At 44.1% G+C, this 27,005-nt stretch overlaps 1 protein-coding gene across 2 annotated transcripts in view; it reads left to right on the forward strand.

Moving 5' to 3' along the window:
* The window catches only part of PTCH1 (patched 1), a 109,077-nt gene extending 91,467 nt beyond the window's left edge, over window positions 1-17,610 (forward strand). For both annotated transcript variants that reach the window (XM_083576494.1, XM_083576493.1), the window contains exons 19-24: window positions 1,226-1,363; window positions 3,017-3,159; window positions 7,171-7,270; window positions 11,223-11,477; window positions 12,845-13,376; window positions 14,760-17,610. In XM_083576494.1, the coding sequence (XP_083432620.1) occupies window positions 1,226-1,363; window positions 3,017-3,159; window positions 7,171-7,270; window positions 11,223-11,477; window positions 12,845-13,375 (1,167 nt within the window). In that variant the 3' untranslated portion in view covers window position 13,376; window positions 14,760-17,610. The remainder of the gene's footprint in view (window positions 1-1,225; window positions 1,364-3,016; window positions 3,160-7,170; window positions 7,271-11,222; window positions 11,478-12,844; window positions 13,377-14,759) is intronic.
* Window positions 17,611-27,005: the final 9,395 nt, after the last annotated feature.

Here is a 27,005-nt window from a genome sequence, read left to right on the forward strand (position 1 = left end):
AGGGCCCAGCATCTGAGTGCCTCAGTTGCTCTCTGCTGCTGGCTTGATCTGAGGAGCCCTGTGCAACTTCCTCAAGAGAGGACCAGTGTGAAAAATTGCCTGGATCCCCAAAGTTGGGTTTCATGGGGGAAGAAGAGTGCAAGGCAGGGTGTAGGAAAAATCGTCTGATGAATGTAAATTGTATAAACTAGTTTTTTATATGTTCTGGAAAGCGCTGGTGATCTTTCAGCACACGGGCATTCTTTTCAAATGGAATGTTGATGTTATGCTGTCTAAACTTTACAAACTTCCCCGTAGCTTATAAAAGGGCAGAGGTAGAAAGCAATTACCAGGTTTTGTCCTATAGATGTGTGTACAGCAGGTATGTTAAAAGGCAAATGTTTAGTCTGGAGTAGCTTTCAAAAGTCATAGGCTGTGCATGTTATCATTCACGAGTCATTAGCTTATAAAATAATTTATTGCTGTGCCTATAGGGGGTGGAGTTTGCTTTCAGAAAGGGATTTTACCTTTTTAACAGAGTCTTTGGGCTTTCTCCTTCTTCTGTTTCGATGCCTTTTTCGTGTTCTCTACCCCCTGCCTCTAATTTTGTTTACGAGGTAGATGAAAGAAGAAAAATAAAAAAGCCTCCCCTTAACTTTAACTGTTTGCTTTGTCCATGCCAATCCCCCCAAGTTCTTCAAAGCTAAGAGGCCCTTTGTAACTCGACACCCATCAGCTGATTATGGCATTCACTGTTTTCCATGCATTAACTACTCCCAAGTCATCTTCACTTACTCTGTAATTTGGTCAAAAGGTTGTCTGGCTGGGTGAGGGGAGCCCACATGCTGTATCTTTCCTTGCGTTAATCACTATACTGGGACTACGTAAGAGGAGGTGGAATACAGGAAAGAAGAGGAGAACGGCCCAAATGATTTCAGGCTGTATTGCCAAACAATAAGCGAAGCAAACCTGTATACTTCGATTTCTGCCTGGCTTCAAAGAAAACTATTAACTCGTGGTTTCTGAAGAGCCTAGACATTTATTTCAGTAATTAAGAATAAGAAATACCAGCGGCTCACCTTTTCGTTCTCCCTCTCCATTCTCCAGATGTTTTGGACTACAACTCCCATCATCCCCTGCCAGCTGGCTGTGCTTGTGGTCCAAAACATCTGGAAGCCACCAGGTTGGCGAAGGCTGTTCTATATATAAGAGGGAAAGTTGCTAATTGCCATTTGGATCTCTTTAGGTGGTGGTGCTGGCTCTGATGACGGTTGAACTCTTTGGCATGATGGGTCTTATTGGGATAAAACTGAGTGCCGTGCCTGTGGTCATCCTGATTGCTTCTGTTGGAATCGGAGTGGAGTTCACTGTCCACATTGCCTTGGTAAGTGGAAGCTGAATATCTCATTCTCTTCTTTGATAAACCCCATTTTTTTTTGAAAAAAATGCTCCCTTCATGCCAAAAAATTGCATGTGGACAGTTAGTTCCTTCAAATGGAGATTGGAATACAGTGGTACCTCTGGATGCGAACGAGATACGTTCCGGAGCCCCGTTCGCATCCTGAAGCGAACGTAAGACTGCGCGTGTGCGGGTCGCATTTCGCCGTTTCCGCGCATGTGTGTGACGTCATTTTGAGCATCTGCGCATGGGCGAGCAGCAAAACCCGGAAGTAACGCGCTCTGTTACTTCCGAGCCGCCGCAGAGCGCAACCCAAAAATATTTAAGCTGAAGCGTATTCATCCCGAGGTATGACTGTAGAGCTCTTCCCCATGTATTCCTAGTTTTCAAGGAATTCTTTGATGTGGAAGAATGGAGCATTCAATCATGTAGACTCCATCCACATTCTGAAGCAATGCTCTAATAGGGCGATTGTACACTTCCTTCTTTCTGAGTATTTGAAATACTGTAATAACTTAAAACACAAATCGCACAAAGATTACAAAGCATTAATACACCCAGCTTCTTGCCCTTGTCACTGGAGTTAGATAAGGCCATGCAGACCTTTGGACTGGCGCCTGGCTTCCGTAATGAATTGTACACAGGTAAATGAATTGAACCTGAATCTTGACAAGATGGAGATGCTGTGGTTTGGTAGTGCCATTAGGTGAATGGCCAGTGCTTGATGGAGTTGCACTCTCCTTGAAGAAACCGGTGCATAGTTTGGGGGTATTTCAGTATTTCACATTGTCACTGAAGACTTGGATGTCTGTAGTGACGCAAAGTGGTGGTACCCGCAAAGCACTCTGCAAGAACCGCACAAGCAAAAAAAGTCACCTGACAACATTGTGACACCAGGTGAATGACCATGTGGAAGGCCCCACTCACCTGTCAGACTTTGGCTTTGAAGAGTAGGGGAGATAATGATCTAGCCTGCCAGTGAGATCCATGTCCTCATCCCTATGCGAGGGTAACATCCCCCCAAGCTGCTCCCCATGCCAGCGTGACCCCACCCGGAGACTTGGCCTTTTTTAATTTGCAGAAGGGGCGGCAGAGCAGGCTCTCCATCCGTGGCTTGGGACTTTTTATATTATCTCTTTTTATCTCTGCCTTAGCAACTTCCAAACCACCAGCACAAAGTAAGAAGTTGTTGGTTATTTATTATTGCTTTGTTTTTACTCTAGAGCAGAAGAGAGGCACTTGTGGCATTTTCTGTCTCAGCAGCCAAAACAACTTGACTAGCTTAGGTACTGCACACCTTGTCTCGAAGGGGTGGTGAGGAGGACCACATTTTTTGCTGCTGCTTCAGGCAGCGAGATGTCCTGGGCTGACTCTGCTGCAGTCACGGGGCTTAACCTCCCAGGGAGGGTTGAATTCTGACACCTCTCACTTTACAGATTAAGCCTTCTGATTGATTACAAAATAAATGTCTGCCTTAAGCCTCGTTAGCCAGTTATTCATATATGTATAGTAAGAAGAACTGTCAATTGCCAATTGTCGTTGTAGCATCTTTCCTCTCCTCTGGGGACTCCCTCCCCCTTAGGAATCCTCGTAAGCTGCTCACACTATTCTGATGGCATGAACTTCATTCTTTCCCAGGCCTTTCTGACTGCCATAGGAGACAAGAACCGCAGGGCTGTCCTTGCCTTAGAGCACATGTTTGCACCTGTGTTGGATGGAGCTGTGTCTACGCTGCTCGGTGTGTTAATGCTTGCAGGATCCGAGTTTGACTTTATTGTCAGGTAAAACATGTGTGCATCCTGCCTCTCCCTTTGCTTAATTAAAATTAAATGAATGTAGCAGAGCCTCATTTATCTGACTAGGCAAGGGCGCCTATAATGGTTACTGGATAATCTGAAATTTGGTTAAGAGAAACACTATTTCATTGGGATTAGACTGTGATGTTGAGCTGTGCTGGAACACCCCGGTGAGTTCAGGAAGCTGCAAGTGCAAGTTCCTCTAGCTCAGAGTTGCCTACACTGACTGGCAGCAGCTGTCCAAGGTTTCAGGTAAGGGATTTTCCCAGCACTGTCTGGACATGTGCTGGGGAACTTTGATCCTTTTATATGCAGAGCACATCCTCTGCCACTAAGCTGTGGCCCTTTCCTGTTCACATAAGTGAGGTTCCTTTTCATGGGAATGCTGCCATGCTTCTCCATTTACCTGCTGCTGCAGTGCTGTGCATGATGTGCTTGCTTATGCCATGGTTTCATTTTTACTCTGCTTTATAACTTTGCTAGTTTCATTTTAGTAGCTGTTTCTATTGCAAGTACTGGATTTTGTTAAAAATAACTTTAAAAGCTTCCCACTCAGAAAAGGCCTTATGCAGCCTATAGTTTGTTCAACAGCAACATTAAGTTATTCCCAAAGAGTGGTTAGCTGGAGGTGACCTTTAACCTAAGCACTCTCCCAAACTATTTACATGCAGAGTACTTTGAGTGGAGAAGCCTGAAAAACTATAAACATCCTGAAACTGAAACTCCCTTTACCTCACCCCCGCCACTGAAGATTATAGAACAGTTTGGCGGACCAAAATAAAAAGTTCAGGGTAGAATGTGAGCAGGCAGGCACCTATAACATCACGGAATGTAACATAAAATACACAGTGAAGCCTGAAGGCCTTTCTGTCTGAAGCTAAAGGGAGCCTGTTTTCTTGTGGCTTTAATTAAGAATGTGAATACAGCAGATAAAAGCATAGAGCAAGTTTTTTTTTTTCTTTGGGAGGGAATTTGAGAGGGGTGATGAAATGGATCCTGTTTTGCTCCAAACAGTCTGTGCAAAGTCACTGAGCAGAAAGGCAAAAAATGTTGTCTATTTTGCAGAATGGCAGGGCAAATAAAACAAATCAAAAGAGCAAGCTAGTAGGAGCTGCAATTAAGGCAGACAGCAGCTAGATTGATGATGAAGAATAATTAATATAAGTACCAAAAAAGGTGTGTAAAGTTGTAATAAAGGGGGAAACTGCAGTGCGGAAACATATATTATTGTAGTTTCTCATGACTTTATGAAATCATAACCTCTTTCTAATCTGTCTCAACCTATAAACTAGTATACACCTTGGTGCCACTGCAACCTCCCCCAGCCCATAATTTCCCTCACCTACTTAGTACCTGCACCATGCCTCCTGGTGATCCATCCCCAGCCCCATTTTGAGAAATGATGACTCTACAGATCAGAGTTTGGCTCATGGAGCAAAGTGCTCTTGGGTGTAAACTACCCACCCCCACCCAAACAGCCACCTGCACCCTTTGAAAATCTGCTCTGTGCAGGGTTGGGGAATCTGTGGAACAGCGTGAAAGGTGGAGAAGTGGGCTTCACAGAGAAGGGGTAACTGGCAAAAGGGAGGACGACCCTCTGCTGGATCCAAATGGAAGGATTGCATCCACAAATCCTTTTGAACCCAACCTAGTGTGCTACTGCTCTCTCTTGGTGACTGAGTGTGTATAAGCACGATAAAGAACAGCTGGAGAAAGTTTGCAATGCGTCAGGCACTGCTACTGACTGCCCCCCATTCATCTCTGTGGGACTTTTGCTCACACTCTGCCCTAACCCAATGGACGTTACCAGTGTTTGGGTGGACTGCAGCTGTGGTCCAGTTAGGTAATAAGGATTGTAACACCATTTTCCAATTGGAATTGAACTTTGAGGTGTTTGTTTTTTTAAACAATTAAGCAGTGTATAAATTTTATAAAATGAAATAAATGGGTATTTTAACGCTTTTCACTTTGTCTTTATTCATTTGGCCTTCTCGTCGTCTAACGCAACCAGGGTTTAGCTTCCCTGTTGTTGTTTTTAAAAGATGGCTCTCAAGTCAATGAGACTTGTTTCAAGGCCTTGGGAAGGTGCCAGACTATAACGGCAAGGAGTAGGTTTTTAAGCCCAATAGCTCGTCCGGGTAGAGTTTTTGTATACTCAAAGTGGTCAGATCTGTAATCGCCCTGTTTATACTAGAGTTAGACTGATGGGATGCAAATGTCTCCAATGCCTCGTGTTGATGGTGTGTCCCAGTTAGTTTACATTAGTGTAGGACATAAGCTAAGCCAGCTGGATCAGGCCAGTGTCCCATCTAGTCCAGAGTCCTGTTCTCACAGTGGCTGACCACATGCCCACGGGAAGCTTGCAAGCGGGACGTGACTGCGGCAGCACTCTGTCCAGCTGCAATTCCCAGGGACACAGGTGGCGCTGTGGTCTAAACCACTGAGCCTAGGGCTTGCTGATCAGAAGGTTGGCGGTTTGAATCCCCACAACCATTGCTTGGTCCCTGCTCCTGCCCACCTAGCAGTTCGAAAGCACGTCAAAGTGCAAGTAGATAAATAGGTACCACTCCAGCGGGAAGGTAAACGGTGTTTCCGTGCGCTGCTCTGGTTCTCCAGAAGCGGCTTAGTCATGCTGGCCACATGACCCGGAAGCTGTACGCCGGCTCCATCGGCCAATAAAGCGAGATGAACGCCGCAACCCCAGAGTCATTCGCGACTGGACCTAATGGTCAGGAGTATCTTTACCTTTACCTTTACTGTCTTGACAGTGGAGCTAGAACTTAGCAATTGTGGCTAGTAGCCATTGATCCTCCATGATTTGGGGTTTTTTTGGTGCTAATGCATTCCTATATGTAATCCTACTGTAATAGCATGATTTGATCTGTTTAAACCGGAGACATTGGCAAATGGGTTGCCCCCTTCTGCCTCTTCTTCAAACTGTTGCCCAAGACCCAAAGCCTCGAAATCCATTAGCTTTAAAATGCATCTTTGAGCTTAGCCTCTGTCGTCCCCCACCCACCCCCCAAATGCTGGATACCCAACTAGTAAGGCTTTCCTCTTGCTGGCAGGTTTACCAGAGTATTCATGAAGGATACCAGACCTTAGCCCTCAATGGTGGGAAAGGACAACCACTCGTGCACTCTCCTCTTCTTCCATAGTACTTCAGCCTTTATGTTTGAATTGGCTGACACAAAACAAGAGCATTCAGAGATGCTAAATTGTTCAACAAAAGATTAGCCTGCAATGCAGCTCGGCTATTGTAGAGTGCTCTTTCTCAATACAATGCTCGGGCTCACCATAGAATGCCCTGCATTTTCTTTGCAAAAAGCTGGTTCCTGTGTCTAAAAAGGTTGCAATTTGAGCTATTTGGTAAAACTGGAACTCACAGAATTCAAGGCGGAAAGTTGTGATTAATGAATGGCAAGGGAAAGCCTTACCTGATACACTAGAGATTTAATTAGAGATTCTGCTGTTAGACGCAGAAGCATTTCACAGTGGATTAGCTGCTGGGAGAAGTAGGCTTCTTTTTCCTTCTAGGCTAAATTGTTTAAATTCTACACCCTTCACTTCATTTGTTTGCTTCTGCTGCTTCCCCCCCCTTTTTTTTCTTTTTTGCTAATGGGGGCCCCTTTTCATTGTATTTGTGCTTTCAATCTGTTCAGTCATTCAGTTCGCATTCCATATTTTTGTGTTTGTGTAACACATTCATAAATAACATTACATGCTGCAAGATTTCGATAAATTAACAAGCGTTTTTTCTTTCTTTCTTTCTTCCCTTTTCGAACTAACACTTTGGGTTGTGGAATGTAGCCTCTCTAATCCAAAAGGTAAAAAGAAGGGGGGGTTTGAAAACCCTGCATACTGAGTTTGTACATTAAAGAAAAAACAATGTTGAGTGTTGGTGTGTTTGTTTAGTAAAATGTGTTTTATATTTTCGTTTACAGTTCTAAATCATATTTTCAGCTTTTTAACATGTAGTATGTTGAAATATTCCAGGTATTTCTTTGCTGTTTTGGCAATTTTAACAATCTTGGGTGCTTTGAATGGACTGGTGCTACTCCCCATTCTCCTTTCCCTTTTCGGACCATATCCTGAGGTCAGTATTGTATTACTTGCAAATTGTGGTTGTTCTTTTCACTGCTACTAATTATTATGTTATGTACTTTACACTTGTGCTACTTCTGAGTATGTTACACTGTAATTTGGCAATTTGGTGCAGAAAACAGAATTTTTCATTGCATATACATTGGAGTATCTGAAATCTGATGTGCTTGTGCAAATCTAACTCCTTTAACTGTTTTGTGCTAAAAAGCAGTCTGGCATAGTTGCTGACCTCTAGAGTTGCTGACATTTGCCATCAGGTGAAGAAGACAACATTCTTCCTGATATCCAAATCCATTCATACACTTATTTCTCACAGTATCACAACAGACCACCAAGAAACAGTACTACTAAAGCTCAGAAACCATAAACTACAAGCATGGGAAGTGATATACCACCAAATTTAATTTGCATCAATTATTGGGTGCCACAATCTGGTCACTCTTGTGGAGCTCCTTGTAGGCAGGTGCTTCCCACAGGGGAATTCTGTGTTCATGCGTTTAAGAAAACACCTGTACCATACATTTAAAGTACTCTTACACCACTTAAAAAGTCATGGCTTCTTCCAAAGAAGCCTAGGATCTGCAGTTTGTAAAGAAGGACCTTCATTTCCCTAGTTGTTGTTGTTTAGTCGTTTAGTCGTGTCCTATTCTTCGTCACCCCATGAACCAGAGCATTCCAGGCACTCCTGTCTTCCACTGCCTCCCACAGTTTGGTCAAACTCATGCTGGTAGCTTCAAGAACACTGTCCCACCATCTCATCCTCTGTCGTCCCCTTCTCCTTGTGCCCTCCATCTTTCCCAACATCAGGGTCTTTTCCAGGGAGTTTTCTCTTCTCATGAGGTGGTCAAAGTATTGGAGCCTCAGCTTCAGGATCTGTCCTTCCAGTGAGCACTCAGGGCTGATTTCCTTTAGAATGGATAAGTTTGATCTTCTTGCAGTCCATGGGACTCTCAAGAGTTTCCTCTAGCACCATACAGTGGTGCCCCTTCGCAAGACGAAAGCCCATAGGGAAATCTCCAGGACAGCGGGGAAGCGCAGCGCGTCTTCCCCACTGTCCTCGGACCTCCTCCGAAGGCTGGCGGTGGGGCGGAGAGACCTCCTCCCGCCGCCAGCCTTCGGAAGGCTCCTCCGAAGGCTGGCGGTGGGGCGGAGAGACCTCCTCCCGCCGCCAGCCTTCGGAAGGCTCCTCTGAAGGCTGGTGGTGGGGCGGAGAGACCTTCTCCCCGTGCCAGCCTTCGCATGGCTGTCCTGAAGACTTGCGGTGGGAGGAGGGTTTTCCTTCCCACCGCCAACATTCAGAATGCTGTTCTGAATGTTGGCGGTGGGGAGGAAAAACCCTCCTCCCACCGCAAGCCCCAGGAACAGAGGAGAAGCGCTGCGCGCCTTCCCCTCTGTACCCGGACCTGTCCTGAAGGCTTGCGGTGGGGAGAAAAGCCCTTCTCCGCACCGCCAGCCTGGCAAGCGGTCTCCATAGGAACGCATTAATTGATTTTCAATGCATTCCTATGGGAAACCGTGCTTCGCAAGACGAAAAACTCGCAAGAAGAAAAAACTTGCGGAACGAATTAATTTCGTCTTGCGAGGCACCACTGTAATTCAAAAGCATCAATTCTTCGGCGATCAGCCTTCTTTACCATTTCCCTCAGAGAAGTGTAATTCCTAGAGTGGTTTAACACCCAATCCTTCTTCACAGGGTATTCTGGAAATACCCGGCTCTGTGATGGGAGTTGGGATCTCCTAACAACAATTCTCAACCTTAATGTTTACAGTTCCTAGGGTTATTTGGAGGATGCCAAAATGGTTAAAAGTGGTATAATATTGCTTTAAATGTGCAGGTTTGGCTGAGATCCCCACATGTGTGTGGAGTATTCCAAAACAGAAAGCAAACCCTTGTGCCAGTGCTAGGGATGTCTTGTCTAATTATTTATTACATTTCCATCCCACCTTGCGCTGTCCAAAGAGCTCAAGGTGCCCACCATATCTGATCCTCAGAGCAACCCCTGTGAGGTAGTTTAGGCAAGGTCAATCAGTGAGCTTCGTAGCTGTGGGGGGCGGGGATTTGAACCCTGGTCTCCCAGTATACCACACTGTCATTCATTCAATCTGATCACCCCCGAGAGAGTGCTTGTGAGTAGGATTTGGGCCTGCTGCAAGCAAGCCTGTGCTTGCCCCATATTAAGGCCATCCCCATTTCCCGGGGACAGTCCCCAGATTTACAAATCAGTCCCCATACAAAATCTATTGAAGTTGAAAAGCGTCCCCGGATTCATTGAAAAAAATCTGGTAACCTTACCATAGCTGTAAGCTGCTCCTGCTGCCACCACCACCCGTTGCTTCCTCTTTCACCAGGCCCCATGACAATTTATCATGCATTCAGGCAAGGACAGGTAGAGGTGGCTTTTGGTGGTTCCAGGCCCCAGCCGAGTGTCCAGTTGAGTTCCAGCATCCTAATGGGGGAAATGGCACTCTGCACAGGATTCCCAGGGAGAAAAAGGCTCCTGGAAGACCTCTTCAGTAGAAATTGTGTGTGGTGTGTCATTTGTCCCAGGCCAATTCCTGGCGGGGAGGAGGGGGCAGCCTCCAAGCAGCTGAAGCTGTCACTTTCCTGTCTCAAAGTGAGTTGGGATGGAGGAAGTTGGAAGCTGTGGCAGGCCCCTTGTGAGCAACTGCAATGAAAGTTTGCAACGCCCTTGGGCCTTTGTGTGTGTTTAAATAGTCCCTTTGGGGCTCCTGCCTCCCTGAGGCAGACAGCTTTGGATCATGCCTGTGGAGTCATGAATTCTGTACTAAATTAACGCAAGTTAAACAGATTTGCCCATTTCATTCAATTTGCATGTTTGTTTCTGCTGTCAGTATAGTACCATTCTCTCCACCCTCATCCCAAGAATTGGTTTGCCCTCAGCCTAGAACAGTTTGTGGGATATGGGGTGGGGGACATAACGTAGATCTTTTGCAACACAGGTGGCGCTGTGGGTTAAACCACAGAGCCTAGGACTTCAGAAGGTTGGTGGTTTGAGCTTCCGTTGCTCAGTCCCTGCTCCTGCCAACCTAGCAGTTCGAAAGCACAAAGTGCAAGTAGATAAATAGGTATCGCTCCGGCGGGAAGGTAAACGGTGTTTCCGTGCACTGCTCTGGTTCGCCAGAAGTGGCTTAGTCATGCCGGCTCCCTCGGCCAATAAAGCGAGATGAGCGCCGCAACCCCAGAGTCGGTCACGACTGGACCTAATGGTCAGGGGTCCCTTTACCTTGACCTTTTATGGCACAATTAAAAATCTCTATTTTGTGTGCCCATCCACCAAACCTCAGATGGCAGAGGGACCCTGAGCAAGTCTCCAGTGCTGAATAGTGCATTGATAGTTACGTGTGGAAGGAGGAAACCTTAGGGCAGGCATTTCCAACTCCCAAGAGACTGTGATCTACTCCCAGTATAAAAAAACTGGCAGTGATCTACCCATTGTCATTGGAGGGAGGAGGAGTGTGCGTGGCGTGGGTGGATTACCCAGAGTTGTTGAGATTTGGAGGGGAAGGATTGCACAGAGCTTTTTAGTCCCCCCCCCCATAACATTTTGTACACGATAAGGATCCCACAATCTACCAGGATCAGCCAGGGATCTACCGGTAGATCACGATCCACTGCTTCGACATCCCTGCATTAGGGTATTCTGGCCCCAGGACTTTAAAAGTTAAGAGGCTATGTACTAGACTTGGAAATCGATTGGTAATGTAGATTAGAATAAAAAAATCAGTTTAAGACACAGTTTGATAAAAGGTATTAAATGCAGACATTTAATGCATGCTTTGATAGTAGAGACATTTTAAAAATGGGAGCAGTTTTACTGTAGTTCCTCTCCGAAGTGATGGGAGCTTATTTCACCAAAGTAAAGTTATTTTCTCCAGATGCTTCTACTGACACCCACTAAGAGTTGTTAAACCGTCATTCCTAGGTTTCCCCAGTCGATGGAAGGAGCAGGTTACCTACACCATCTTCTGAGCCTGCCCCAAGCATTGTGAGGTTCACCATACCACCTGGTCACGCACAGAATGGCTCAGATTCTTCTGATTCTGAGTACAGTTCTCAGACCACGGTATCTGGAATCAGCGAGGAGCTCCATCAGTATGAGTCCACTCAAAGATCTGGTGCCCCGGTCCGCCAAGTAATTGTTGAAGCAACTGAAAATCCAGTATTTGCCAGATCCACTGTAAGTAACCCAAATCTCTGTTTCTCTTTCCCAGCTTTCCTGTATAAATCTAACATTCCATTCCTTAACTAGTTTGATAGGTGCTGCAACATAGGTGTAGATCCACATTTCTCAGATTGGTGCATGTCTTAGGGTAGAGTCCGGTCTGAAACTTCAAGCATGTGACAGTAAGATATCCAGGCTGATCTCCCAAACATATGACTATAATTTAGGGAAGATTCATTTTCCTACATGCGCACACACACACACACCAGTGCCCACTTTCTCTTTGGAGTTGCATACTTAAGGAACATTTAAAAAGCGAATCACCACTTGCCAGGGATAGTCACAAACATTCCTATTACTAAAGGTGCCCTTTTTACAGTAGCCACAGTTATGGAAATGGCCGCAGCAGCTTGTTCACACTAAAGTTTATCTACACTGTTGCATATCTTGGCACATGATTGCAAGGAGAACATAAACGCTGCCTCTCTGAAAATTGTCCCTTAATTTTTGGCTCTACTTGATGTGAACCTCAAAAGCATTTCAGGAAAGAATGGGAAATGTTGGTGCCAATTCAGTACTAAAAAAGGAAATGTAGGCATAGTTCTTTGTATCACATTTCCCCCCTATTTGCAGATTTATGGGATATGGGAATGCGTTTGATACAGCTCTGGTAATATTGCCTCTTTCGACAGAAGAGCAAGTTTGTAATCTGGCAGGTTCTCTCACACCCTCTAAGTACCCTTGGTGAAATTAATAATGTAAAATAGGTTGGCTTGAAAAAAAAGAAAACAAATCTTATCAGAGCAAAGAATGGCACATAAACCACCAGTCTTTATTATTATTATTATTTCCAACTCTACAATATCTTTATTTCATTTAATTGTTATAACATGGAATGTGTGCTCTAAGGTATACAGAAGATACAGTGTAAATTATTGCATTGATAAAATTCCTGTTTTCCATTCTGTGTCTATCTCATTTTGTGACTTCCCTCCACCACAACACCACATCCTTTAATATATTTTGAACTTGTCATTATGTAATATATATTAGTTACTTTGGCCCCCAGAACAATCTTACAATAATTTTTTTCGCTCCTTTGCGAACTTAGTCCATGCATATCAATAAATTTGTTTTGGAACAATGTTTTGTCATATATTCTTCTAAAGAGTTCCTTTCCTTCTTAAGTTTTTGATTCGACTAATGGCTGCTGTCATTTTAGCCAACTCTGTGAATTCACATAATTTGCTTAACCAATCAGGGGATCAGTCTTTTGCCCCTTCAAGCAGCTTAGCCACCATGTTCTTTCAGGTTGTGGAGGAGCTACCATCATTTGTTGCCATAGCCTTATTAAAGATTTCCGTGCCCCATTTCCTTCCCAGGTGGTTCAGCCGGATACAAGGTATTATCAACCAAGCCCAAGATCACAGGCTTACCAAGAGTCTGGATCCCAGCAAACCTGGCATCAAAATAAGCAGCCCAAAAGAGAACCAAGGGAAGGACTCCGGCCACCCCCTTACCGGCCGCGCAGGGATGCTTTTGAAACGTCTACTGATGGGCACTCCTGCCCTAGTAACAGGGACTGCTCCAGCCAGAGAGCTCGTTCTCAGAACAACAGAAACGCAGCCTTTACTGCCACGGGCACGTCGGTGCCTGCGTACGGCCAGCCTATCACTACTGTGACTGCCTCAGCATCAGTTACTGTCGCTGTGCACCCTCCTTTGCACGGCCACAATACTCGCGGAGGAGGCTTTCCATCCTACGAGGGATACCACGAAAGCGACCATGGACAATTTGAGGACCCTCACGTGCCTTTCAATGTCCGGTGTGAGAGGAGGAACTCTAAAGTAGAAGTAATAGAAGTGCAAGATGTTGAATGTGAAGAGAGAACTCGTGGCAGCAGCTCGGATTAAGGTAAGGGTTTCTGCCTCCGCCATTTCTAGCTGCAAGATCTAGAATCCCAGAAGAACTTTTCATGTGGAGAAGATGATTGTGCAGTTGTGGAAGGTTGTGTGGTGATAAGAAATCAGAAGGCTGTCAGACACATAATAATTTTTAGGGTTATATCATACAGTTGCATGAGGAATTGCATGATTGTACACTTATTGGTCAAGGGACGCGAGTGGCGCTGTGGGTTAAATCACAGAGCCTAGGACTTGCCGATCAGAAGGTCAGCGGTTCGAATTCCCGTGACGGGGTGAGCTCCCGTTGCTCGGTCCCTGCTCCTGCCAACCTAGCAGTTCGAAAGCACATCAAAGTGCAAGTAGATAAATAGGTACCACTCAAGCAGGAAGGTAAACGGCGTTTCCTTGCACTGCTCTGGTTTGCCAGAAGTGGCTTAGTCATGCTGGCCACATGACCCGGAAGCTGTATGCCAGCTCCCTCGGCCAGTAAAGCAAGATGAACACCGCAACCCCAGAGCCAGTCACAACTGGACCTAATGGTCAGGGGTCCCTTTACCTTTACCGTTACCGTTACACTTCTTGGTTACTGGAAATTCCTTGTCTGTGGAGAGCTAGAATATTGGGGGAAAGGCTTCTAAGATATTCCATCAAATGTGGTAGCTTTCAGTAGACAAGGAGTCTTTAATGTCAATCATGCTATCCAACCCCTAAAGTGCTACAGTCCCAGAAAGGTAGTAAACTTTGTGTTTCCACTTCCATTTTCAGCTGACCATGCTTTCTCATTAATGTTTATGTGCAAACACAACCTAGGAAGGACAAAGAAGCAGTAGATATATAGAACGGGAAAATAGATGGAAGAAAAGTTTTCACTATTAGAGATTTTAATGGTGGAAAAACTAAACTTGAGAGACTTTACTTTTGCCTTTATTAGGGACATCTATGAAAAGCTAGGCTATGCATAGTTTAGTGTAACCTGCCTTAGAATAAGTACACAGACTGAATTGCCTGTGATTTCCTTTCTTCTGTAAGATTCTAAGGGTAGTGAACTCAGGAAAACTCAAAATCCAGATATGAAATGATGTTCATTTAGTTCAGATGCTGGTGCTAACTTGACAAAAGCTGAGACTCACATCTGCCCGTTGTGATTGTGAACCTGGGCAAGCTAGACATCCAGAAATGGAAAAACTAAGAATTAACAAGGCCCTTAAAAAAAAAAGGACCTGTTTAAACCATTTGGCCACAGGAAGTCACTGTCATGGCTGGGAAAAGAACATAGGCCTCATGGCTTTTAATTGCAGAACTTGTCAGATGGCTTGGGGCTGAGGTGATTTATTTATCTTTGCTGAACTTTAGGTGAACAGTGGGGCTCCTTTTTTTGTCTCTATTTGTACAGGGAAATAACTGAAGCAAAGAAGAGGCCAAAGATGGGGAACCACCTCCTCTTTCCAGAACTGCTTGAAAAGAAACTGCCTGAAGTTATGAAGAAGGACAATGCTGCATCAGGGCAACAGTTCACCATTACTGTAACCTATTGTATTATTTTGTGAAATATTTCTATAAATATTTAAAAGATGTACACATATGTAATATACAAGAGAAACCGTGTAAAGTAGTATAATCTGGAGTTATTTTGACTCCTGTTTAACGGAGTGGGGACTGTTTTGTTTGTGCTCTGTTTGTACATTGATCTCTGTGCCACAACTAAGCTTAATCTAGTCGTAAATTTCAGCATATGTTTGCTGCTGCTTAAAATATTGTATAATTTACATGTATAATTCTATGCAAATATTGCTAATGTATTAGGGTTTGTTTGTTTGTTTTGTAAAGGTACATATGTGTGTGCGTGTGTTAAAGTATTTTTAAAAAATTCCATATCACAGCCCTGTGGTAGTGATATGTTTCTGTTAACTTTCAAACACGCTATGCGTGATAATTTTTTTCTTTTTCTGTTTTTTTCCCTTTTTTAAAAAAACGAGCAGATATGAAGAGCAGTGTGTTTAACCTTGATAAGTGTAGCTGTGGGGGGGGGGGGCTTTGGTGTGTGTGTGTGTGTGTGTGTGTAGTTGTATACTGTAGTTACTTTATGGAGCACCGGCTATCGGGTATTTCCATCACATGCCCCACTGAAATTCTTCTTGTGTGTTCAAGTATATGGTTCCTGTGCTGTGCTAATCCAATGGGTCGTGTGCAAGAGATTTTCTCAGAAGTGTGTGCTTACTGTTCCTTGACCTTGAAAAACAACCCATTGTGGCTAAGGCTCCAATCTTGCACATGTATACTTGTGAGTAGGTTCCAGTGAAATTAGTGGGACTTCCATGAGTGGTATTCAAGCTGAAATCAAGTTAGTCTTGACTGATGGAGTTCATTGATTTCAATGGTCTACTCTGGGTGTGTATGTAGCCACATGTAGAATTGCACCTAACTTGGTAAAAATAAAACTAATGAAAATATTCTAAGAGCTTAACAGCTGCTACTGACATTCATCAAAGAGCAGAGATAAAGGAGAAGCGTGGACAGACTGGGATTAGCATTTGTGGGTTCTAGTTCCTGTTGTACAAAATTTGATTTTAGGGAAACTACCTAATCTGCCTATTCCTCTTTGCTCATATGTACTATGGTTAGAATTGTGTCTCTCAGCAGTGATGAAGGTTTTCATCCCCAGTGAATCATACGACAAGAACGCATAATAAAGTGTTGCTTGAAGCTAGAGGCTGCTGAAAGCCTTGGCGTGTGCTAATTGCATGGATATGATTTTTTAAGAGACAGTTCTTGCTACATTCTGAACCTAGTACAACTAATATAGTTGCCATAATGCCGTATGTCCCCATAGTTTCAGAAAACTTCAGGTAAATAAAAGGCAGCTTCCATTCAGGAAGTAGTTGAATTGGTCTCTTAATACCTCCAGTACCCTGGGAGAGGCACAGCCCTGTTTTGATCATGCTTGAACTGGAAGGCCCAGTGGTGGAAAGAGAGACTTGAGCCAGAAGACACCACATTGTTTCAGTGGTACATAAGCTACTGTTTAGAAGGGCGCCAAAGCTCAATCTACAGCTCCAGCTTCCTGTCCAGCGTGAAAAATGTTTGTGGCAAAAAGGGCCCAATTGGGCCCTAGAAGTGTCACGATGTCAGACGATAAAACAAGGACAAAAGCTCTGCAAGAGAACAGGATGCTACGAATTGCAAGCTACCTTTCACTGCCAAGAGTTGCAACGGCAGAGGTCACAATGGTGCCCCACGGATTATGCTTTGGGGCCACTCACTCTGCACTCTAGCCCCATGATTATTATTATTGAAACAGGAAGAGAAGCAGAAAGTGGAAAAGGCTTTGATGTTCAATAGCCCCTTCACCTTAGCCTGTGTGTGTGTGTGTGTGTGTGTGTGTGTGTGTGTGTGTGTGATCCCCCCCCCTCTTTTTGTGGGGTGCCTGCTCCTTGGTGCATAGTATAGACCATCTGTCTTCTTGTCACATTGGCAAAAAGAGATCTCAGTGGCTGGCTGTTCTGTTTTTTGTTTTGTTTTTTAATAAAAAACTTTAATTTTTGTTGATATTTATATTTTTGTATCATAAGAATGTTTTCTTACAGTATTTGTCATGCCAGTTTATAACAAACACAATGCAGGGATTTTATTTCTATTGGAAACACTATTACAGCTATGTTTCTACTTTTTAATGGAATCTTTATTTGTATAGAATGCTTACTAATGTTAAATAGGAAGAGAGTATATAACATTTACATTAAGGACTCATTTTGTAGCTTTTTAGAGTGAGGAGTTAAAAGGAAAAAAAAATATTCAGACTGGGTCTCATTGCCTGCTTTGTTTTGAGCAGAAATGGGTTGTGTTTCAGTTACAAAGATAAAAGTATGCCATATAATTTATTTATATGAAAATTTATTTTTGTAGTGTATATAGTAGCCCTCAATTCTTTTGACAGAATTATATTTTTAAAGAGTTTATATGTAATGATGATACCATTATGTTTTGGAACATTACTGAGACATAAATACAATGCACATTTTTAATTACAAGTCCCATTTGCAAACAAAGAAAATGTTAACAGTGTTAAAAGAGAGTGTGGATATTCATGTCATTCTGAACTGTTTTAGTTGCCATTTTGCGATCTAGCATGGTTCTCAATTTTAAATCATGAGTGAAAATTTGTACAAACTCTCTAAACTTTAATGTTCAAACACTGATAGAAATTCTAACATGAATAAAAAATATTATAACTTATTGGTTACGTATTTAGTTGTTTGTGGAATGTTTATTTAAAACACGGAGAGTCATCGTTTCATTTGAGTCAGGCAATGCAGCAGAAACAATGCTATAGACAACCTTTTTAGATGATGCAAATTGTTAGGTTAAAATGCTATTCATTCATTCATTCATTTATATTCCACCAACAAACTCATGGTGGTGTACCTAATTCTCCACCCCACACTTATTTTATCCTCACAACAACCTGGTCACCCAGTAAGCTTCAGGGCTGAGTGAGAATTTGAACCCTGGTCTCTCATGTGTTGGGCAATCTCGCTAACCACTACACCACACTAGCTCTCAGAATTAAAGTAGGTCCCCCAAGTACACAGCCAAAACTTTGTCTCTGGTGGACTGAGACTGCTCTACTCACCAGAAAAGGCAGAGATAACATAAAAGAGGAGGCCTACTGCATTAGACCAAAGATTTCTCTTGCCCAACGTCCTGTTCTCACAATGGTCCACCAGATTCCTATGGAAGAAGAAGAAGAGTTTGGATTTGATATCCCACTTTATCACTACCCTAAGGAGTCTCAAAGCAGCTAACATTCTCCTTTCCCTTCCTCCCCCACAACAAACACTCTGTGATGTCAGTAAGGCTGAGAGACTTCAGAGAAGTGTGACTAGCCCAAGGTCACCCAGCAGCTGCATGTGGAGGAGCGGGGAATTGAACCCGGTTCACCAGATTACGAGTCCACCGCTCTTAACCACTACACCACATTGGCTCTCAAAGCCCAGAGGGGATGCCATGAAACCGGGAATTGTGTTCACATGTGGTGGAGGTGTAAATATGTCCAATTCTTTGGGCAAAGGGTGTTTAAGGAGATAACAGAAATCACTGGGTTAAAGCTGACCAAGAGTCCAGAGGCAGTATTATTATCAATTTACGATGCGGTGGAAGGTTTGCAGGCTATGATGGACTCAATCACAAATTTATTGACAGCTGCACAACTTATTATAGCTGCTAAGAAGTGGAAGGGGAAGCAGAGTATAAAATGGAAGAATGGTACAAAAAGGTGTGGGATATAGCTACTAATGATAAATTAACATGTGCCATTAAGGTAAGAGGGGGAATATGCTGGAGAAATTGTTTTGAGGAGATATGGAAGGTGTTTGTAGAATTTGTACTGTTAAAATGGAAAGGGGGCACATTTTTATTCTTATTTATTTATGATTATTACTTTGTCAAAATAAAATGTAAATATAAAAATTAATAAATTGTAGTACAGTGGTACCTCGGGTTACATACGCTTCAGGTTACAGACTCCGCTAACCCAGAAATAGTGCTTCAGGTTAAGAACTTTGCTTCAGGATGAGAACAGAAATCGTGCTCTGGCGGCGCGGCAGCAGCAGGAGGCCCCATTAGCTAAAGTGGTGCTTCAGGTTAAGAACAGTTTCAGGTTAAGTACGGATCTTCGGAACGAATTAAGTACTTAACCTGAGGTACCACTGTACTGTAAAAAAAAGGAAAAAAGGAAAGCCCGGAAACAGGACCTGAGGCCGATAGGACTCTGTGTTTCTGGAGCCCCAGAAACTGGTACTCAGAGGCATATTACCTCTGATACTGGAGACAGTTCATGGGTAGCAGACATTTATAACCTTATCCTGCATGAATTTGATGCCTATCACTACATTTTATGGTAGGAAATTCCGTAGTAACCATATGTCATGCGAAGAAATTGGATTCTCTGGCACCAGATCCAGAGCATAAACCATGTTGCAGCCAAAACAATAGCATTGTTCCATCTTCAAGGCTAAGAAATTATATGTATTGCAGCATAAATTTTCATAACACACTGTCCATTTTATCTTGCATTTGGCAAAGTGGGCATTTGCCCACGAAAACTTATAGTACAAATTTAGGCCTGGTCTCTAGGTTTCTGAAGGACAGTCAGACTCAACTACATTCGTCACAATACGATTTGAATGCATTATAAACATCCAACACCAGATGGCGCCAGAGAGCAAAAGAGTTTATATGGATTTTTACATAGACTTTTTCTTTTCTTCTGTTGATTTAATTTCTGACTTATTTATAGTGGTTTTTACCCTGTGTCTAGATCCACCAAGTCATCTTCATGAATCTGCCCATTTGTTAAGATGATCTTCAGAGGCTTTCCTCCAGGTGGCTGGCATGCAACAGGACTATGGATTAAGCTCTGCTGGGGCAGCAAACAGGGTGCAACCTAAGAAATCTGAGAGACTGTGTTAAAGGGGTATCTAAAATTTACTTGGAGCAGGCTCAGTTGGTTAGGGCATGGTGCTGACAAGAGTGCGGTGCTGATAACGCCAAGGTTGCAGGCTCAATCCCTGTACAGTGGTACCTCTGGTTACGTACTTGGTTCTTTTTGCTTGATTGTAATTTTTATTTTTAAATTTAATAAAGTAAATATATACAGTGGTACCTCGGGTTACGTACTTAATTCGTTCCGGAGGTCCGTTCTTAACCTGAAACTGTTCTTAACCTGAAGCACCCACTTTAGCTAATGGGGCCTCCCGCCGCCGCCGCGCAATTTCTGTTCTCATCCTGAAGCAAAGTTCTTAACCCGAGGTACTATTTCTGGGTTAGCGGAGTCTGTAACCTGAAGCGTATGTAACCTGAAGCGTATGTAACCCAAGGTACCACTGTATGGGACAGCTGCCTATTTCTTCATTGCAGGGGGCACGTCCAACAGGTAGATCGTGATCTACCGTAGATCACTGGACGCCTGTGGTAGATCACTGGTAGATCACCGGCTCCCCCCAAAGAAGCTCAACAACGTAAGAACTTTGAGTCCCCTTAAAAAAGGTCAATATTTCAGCCCTGCACCCCCCCAAAAAAACAGGGCTTCCTTCCTTCCTTAAAAAAGCTTTAAAACTTTGACCCGAACCTCCAGAAAACAGGACTTTCCTCCCCCCTAAAAAAGCTCACAACCTTGACCTGAACCCCCCAAAAGGGGGTAGATCAATGCCAGTTTTTAACTCTGTGAGTAGATCACAGTCTCTTGGGAGTTGGCCACCCCTGGACTAGATGATCGTCAGGGTCCTTTTCAACTCTATGATTCTATATTCATTCATGATGGTCAGCAGAAGGCCAATTTTCATAGGGTATAACTGCATTTTTTTGGCATTCCCTGTGGAATCAGGGAAGGGAGTTGCTGGGCCTGTTGGATCCTAATCTGGCTGGATTCTGAACCAGATGGGTGTCTGGTCTGAATCTAGCAGAGCTCTTTTTTGTTAATCTGGCATGGTCACGTGAGCAGACTTTTTGCACCTGCAGTCATGTGGTATGTAACCCATATACCAAACAAGGGAGGAGCATTGACACCTTTAAACTACCAAAAAAGGTGGAAGTAAAATAGGAGAACTTGGAAGAGAGACCTGATCTATTCCTCGCCATGGGTGCCACCACAGGGGGAGCAGAGGGCAAGCACACACACCCCCAAACAAAACACTTGCGTTCCCATTTGGCTACCCTATTGCAGAACCCCTGCCACTGACGTATACTGTCATTTTTCTTTCAAAGGCCTTAATAGCTCACCTACCTAGAAATATGTGTTACCCCTTCTGCATCTCCTCCCCATTTATTTTCTTCTGTTCCTCGTAAACTGAACCATAAGGGGTGATTCTGGCCTGTATGCATGAAGAATGCTTGAAAAATGACAGGTGGCTCACGACATAATGGGTAAAAAACTAGGCCATTTGACAGGAAAATTGTCTTTTTGGAGGGAAGCATGTTATCCTTAGGCCATTCGTCACAAGGATGTTGTGTTAAAATATTCTCTCACAGACATGTCCCATTTTTGTGTGCACCTAGAATTTTATTTTGAAATAATGTTTAAAAAACGCAGGCAACCAAAACAGATACACAATACAGCAATATGATTAAAGGAATAAAGACAGTCACTGATTACAGTCCTTAGTACAGATGACTCTCAACTTAGGCTGGGGTTACATTTTAGGGATAGCGCCGAAAGCCAAAATCATGTATTGTTAAAACACTTTGGGTTTAATGGCTGGTGGGATTGCCAAAGTATTTCTCCCCCACCCCCAACTGCTTGCCCTCTTTCTGCCCCTTTTAAAATTTATTAAACATTTTTGCCAAATGCGTAAATCTGAATGCGCACAAGTTAAATAAGCGTAAGTTGTGGGTTATCTGTATATGATGCTTTTGGGGGCAACTAGGGTAAAACAAGGGATGCACGTGGTGCTGTGGGTTAACCCACTGAGCCTAGGACTTGCCGATCAGAAGGTCGGCGGTTTGAATCCCCGCGACGGGATGAGCTCCCGTTGCTCGGTCCCTGCTCCTGCCAACCTAGCAGTTTGAAAGCACAAAAGTGCAAGTAGATAAATAGGTACCGTTCGGGCGGGAAGGTAAATGGTGTTTCCATGCACTGCTCTGGTTCGCCAGAAGTGGCTTAGACATGCTGGCTACATGACCCGGAAACTGTACACCGGCTCCCTCGGCCAATAAAGCGAGATGAGCGCCGCAACCCCAGAGTCGTCCGCAACTGGTCCCTTTACCTTTACCTAGGGTAAAACAGACTAGTGAGAAACTTGTTAACTATAGCTCGTATGTTACCTATGACATAGGCATCATGGTCAGAAAAATATATACACCTGTACATGCCTGGAAGTCAGTCAGAAGCTGAAATGGCTTTCATGCAGGAAATCAATACAAACCATAGTGCTTGTTGCACCTGTTGGGTAAGTTGGTGACCTGGACCTACAAACATGGCCAGTTATGTAAGTAAATCCCAGATGTATATCTGTCTACAGGGTGCTGTCTCCAACCATTGGGCCTTCCAGCTCGTTATTGGCCACAGTGTGGTGTAGTGGTTAAGAGCGGTGGACTTGTAATCTGGTGAACCGGGTTCGATTCCATGCTCCTCCACATTCATCTGCTGGGTGACCTTGGGCTAGTCACACTTCTTTGAAGTCTCTCAGCCTCACTCACCTCACGGAGTGTTTGTTGTGGGGGAGGAAGGGAAAGGAGAATGTTAGCCACTTTGAGACTCCTTCGGGTAGTGATAAAGCGGGATATCAAATCCAAACTCTTCCTCTTCTTCGTCTTCTGCAGCATTTCAGACAAGGAATGCGTCCAAACTCACCTGGAGATGCTTTGTATTGAAACTGGGACCTTTTTGCAGATTCTCTCCCTAATGATACACACCCACGTACTATATATATATATATATATATTCCTCTGTGAGTGTAAGAGTGAAACGTGTGGCCAAAATGTAACCCTGTGCCCTGAGTATTTAAGAAACAAATAGACCAGTACTACTCTTTGTGAAGACTGCCTCTAGTGGTGATTAGGGGGAACAAACCCCATGGTTAATTAAAAAAACCCACTGATATTAACAGAGGATTCTTTCCATGCGTTAAACACCAGACAAATCTAATGCAAGGAATTTGTTTCATGAACAAGACATTCTTTTCTGGAGTTGCCTTGAAAGACCCCTAAGAAATACAAGGAAACTAAATAGATGTAAGTAAGCAATCTATAGCTTGAAAGCCTGGAGCATAAACTACAGTAGTTCATAATGAGGCTGATGCAATGGAAAATAAAATTACCATGCCTGATTAGCTGAAAATGCCACACTGGCCATTCTAGTAACAATTATGGCTGAAATAATTCCTTCTAGTATCATCAGACTGGGGAAAAGATTAATTTGGAGACAGTTCCTTCCGCTTAGAGTATTTACTATCCCATTTTATGTTAAACATAACTTTGTGACTAGAGGGAACAAACCCCATGGTTTTATTTATTATGGCCTACCTATGTTTATTATGAGCATATTTTCTTACTTACAGTCTAATTAACTTTAGCTAAAGAATTTAATCAAATTTTCGTCAGAGACTAGAAATATTTGTTCAGGGCTAAAGTAAACATGTGGCTAATTTTTTTGGCATAATGCATATAGCAGCCCCAGGAATGCTGCTCATTGAGAAACGGCCCTGGATTGATGTATGAACAGGTGTTCCCTTTTTAGCAGTTCAGGTAAGTTACACCTCCGAGGAGAATCTGAAACAGAGGCTGGTTATATCCGAACAATCACATGCGTGCCAAACTTTAATTGCTTTTAATGACCAGCACAAATAATGAGAACAATTCCTAGGTCCCGTAACTCACAGAATAAATTCTTGCTCTATTTGTTGCCGTCGCAGTGGACCCCATTAGTGGAACAGGATGCTTGCCAGGAAATGTGGCATAAATGGCTTAAAAATACTTTCCTGTTCTAACTTTACAAAGTTGATTTTAGCTAATAAAAGCTCTGGGGAAGTCGTGTGTGCTCTCAGTTACTGAAACCTGAAAGCTTCAAGGGGGATATTGTTGAGCCTGGTAAAAGTCAGGCAAAATCTCCAGCTATGCAGCAAAATGACACAATAACAGGAGAAGAAGGGGCTGTTAGTGATCCCTGCTTCTTCCTCTTGCCTATTCTGGTGTGCTTTTGCTGTTCTTTGCATATCAGACATGTCAAGGGGGTTAGGGAGGGAAACACAAATCCTGCTGGCTTAGAACAAAGGTGCGTCTAGTCTAGGGATGGGGTACCTAGGAGGTTACTGGCCTACATCTCTCAGCCATCATAGGATCATTGAACATCCTGGCTGGAGTTGAAGTCCAATAGCCTTTGGAGAACCAGAGGTTCCCCATCCCTGATTCCCCCCCCCCCCAGTCTCCTGCTTCCAACAGTGTCCAGCCAGTGTGGAAATCAGAAGCAGGGCATAAAGCCAATATCCCTTTCCTGCAAACCCTCCAATATTCCTCAGATGAATAAAGGGACATTTCTCACTTCCTCCTGCAATGGATCCCTCTCAACCCCCCCATTTTATTTTATTTTATTTTTTGGTAGATTTACAAAAAGAAAAACACACACCAATAATTAAATTTTAGAAAGGGGCATGATTAGACATGAATAATAATAATAATAATAATAATAATAATAATAATAATAATAATAATTTTATTGTTTTTACCCTGCCCATCTGGCTGGGTTTCCCCAGCCACTCTGGGCGGCTTCCAACAGAATATTAAAATACAATAGTCTATTAAACATTAAAAGCTTCCCTAAACAGGGCTGCCTTCAGATGTCTTCTAAAAGTCTGGTAGTTGTTTTTCTCTTTGACATCTGCTGGGAGGGCATTCCACAAGGTGGGCGCCACCACCGAGAAGGCCCTCTGCCTGGTTCCCTGTAACTTGGCTTCTCACAGTGAAGGAACCACCAGAAGGTCCTTGGCGCTGGACCTCAGTGTCTGGGCTGAACGATGAGGGTGGATTCACAAAGCATTATTTTTTTAAAAAAAATAAGACTCCTTGCTCTCCCTCTTTCTTCCTGCCCTGTCCTCTGCCTTCCCCTCTGAGCCAGCGCACCTCACGGAGCTGGGCCTCAGGGCGGCAGCCTTTTTTCCTCCTCGCCTGCTCTCCAGCAACCACTACGAGCTGCCCAAGGGAGGAGGCCAGCAGCAGCGGCCATGGAGAGGCAATGGGATGCTCCTTTGCGGCAACCGCCACTGGCGCTCAGGGCAAGCGCCGGCTCATTGTCCTCCCCGAGCCCAGTGTTGGCAGTGTTGGTGGGGAAAATAGTGGCATTCCAGGCTCAAAACAGAAGCTGTGGTGGCTTTCATAATTCTGGGACTGCCCCGTGAAAATCGGGACACTTGGAGGGTATGTTCCTGCTGTTTGTCTGTCTAGCTAAAGCATCAGAAAGAGCCGTTCCATAGATCTATCTACGGTTAATGTGTTGAATCACCTTTTAAAGCGATCTTAACTGATAGGAGAGGACCCACAGGACTGTGCTGTAGGCTACCGTGGGTAGGCAAACTAAGGCCCAGGGGCCAGATCCAGCCCAATCGCCTTCTAAATCCGGCCCATGGACGGTCCGGGAATCAGCGTGTTTTTACATGAGTAGAATGTGTCCTTTTATTTAAAATGCATCTCTGGGTTATTTGTGGGGCATAGGAATTTGTTCATATTTTTTTCCCCAAAATATCCTTGGACACTTGAACGTCATCTGATCATCTCTTGGATGGGAAGGTAAAGGTAAAGGGACCCCTGACCATTAGGTCCAGTCGTGACCGACTCTGGGGTTGCGGTGCTCATCTCGCTTTATTGGCCGAGAGAGACGGCATACAGCTTCCGGGTCATGTGGCCAGCATGCCTAAGCCACTTCTGGCGAACCAGAGCAGCGCACGGAAACGCCGTTTACCTTCCCGCCGGAGTGATACCTATTTATCTACTTGCACTTTGACATGCTTTCAAATTGCTAGGTTGGCAGGAGCTGGGACCGAACAACGGGAGCTCACCCCATCATGGGGAATTGAACCGCCAACCTTCTGATTGGTAAGTCCTAGGTTCTGTGGTTTAACCCACAGCGCCACCCGCGTCCCTTAGATGAGATGGGAAGGTAAGGAGAGGTTATTGGATTACATTTGGCATCTGGCACCTACCCCCATCCCCGCCACCATTTCATCCTATCTAATGCTTTCAGTTGTGAAGGTAAATGCATTTAAATAAAGTAATTAGAAAATGTCCTTTTTGGAGGGAGTGGAGGAATAAAACAGGTAGGAGAAAGACAAAAACTTATTCTAGGTATGTACATAGCATAAGAGCGTCTGCTGGTAGATGCTGGAAGAGAAGTTGATCTACATGGCGAAACAAATTGGTACATGCAAAGCAACTTCCCTGGAATATGAGGGTGCATAATTGTGAGAAGGCAACACTCTGTGCGTTCTTGGTGTTATCGTGGGTGGTGCTGTGGTCTAAACCACTGAGCCTCTTGGGCCTGACAATCAGGTCGGCAGTTCGAATCCCCGCGATGGGGTGAGCTCCTGTTGCTCTGCCCCTGCTCCTGCCAACCTAGCAGTTCAAAAGCACACCAGTGCAAGTAGATAAATAGGTACCGCTGTGGCAGGAAGGTAAATGGCGTTTCTGTGCATTCTGGTTTCTGTCACAGTGTTCCATTGCGTCAGAAGCGCTTTAGTCCTGCTGGCCACATGACCCTGAAAGCTGTCTGTGGACAAACACCGTCTCTTTCGGCCTGAAAGCGATATGAGCACTGCAACCCCATAGTTGCCTTTGACTGGACTTAACTGTCCAGGGATACCATTTTATCGTGTAAAAAGTAAGCCTAGATTAGGATAGCCAATGCAATGGCCTTCACGTGTTGGGCACCAACTCCCACCAGCCCCGTTAGCCAAGGGACAGGGATGACAGTTGAGGATGGCACCACATTGGCTTCCTCTGAGTTTGATTGTGACAGCATGCCACAGTTCACAGCCCAACTCTGCCCAATGGTGGCAGCATCCTCCATTGTATGTGGGCAATTGCTTTTATTCTTCAATGCTGTTTTCCTGGTTTATGGTGGTTTTAGAACTTTGTGGAAAACTCCTTGAGAGGTTAG

This window comes from Podarcis filfolensis (assembly GCF_964270895.1).
Source record: "Podarcis filfolensis genome assembly, chromosome: 11".
Lineage (NCBI taxonomy): Eukaryota > Metazoa > Chordata > Lepidosauria > Squamata > Lacertidae > Podarcis > Podarcis filfolensis.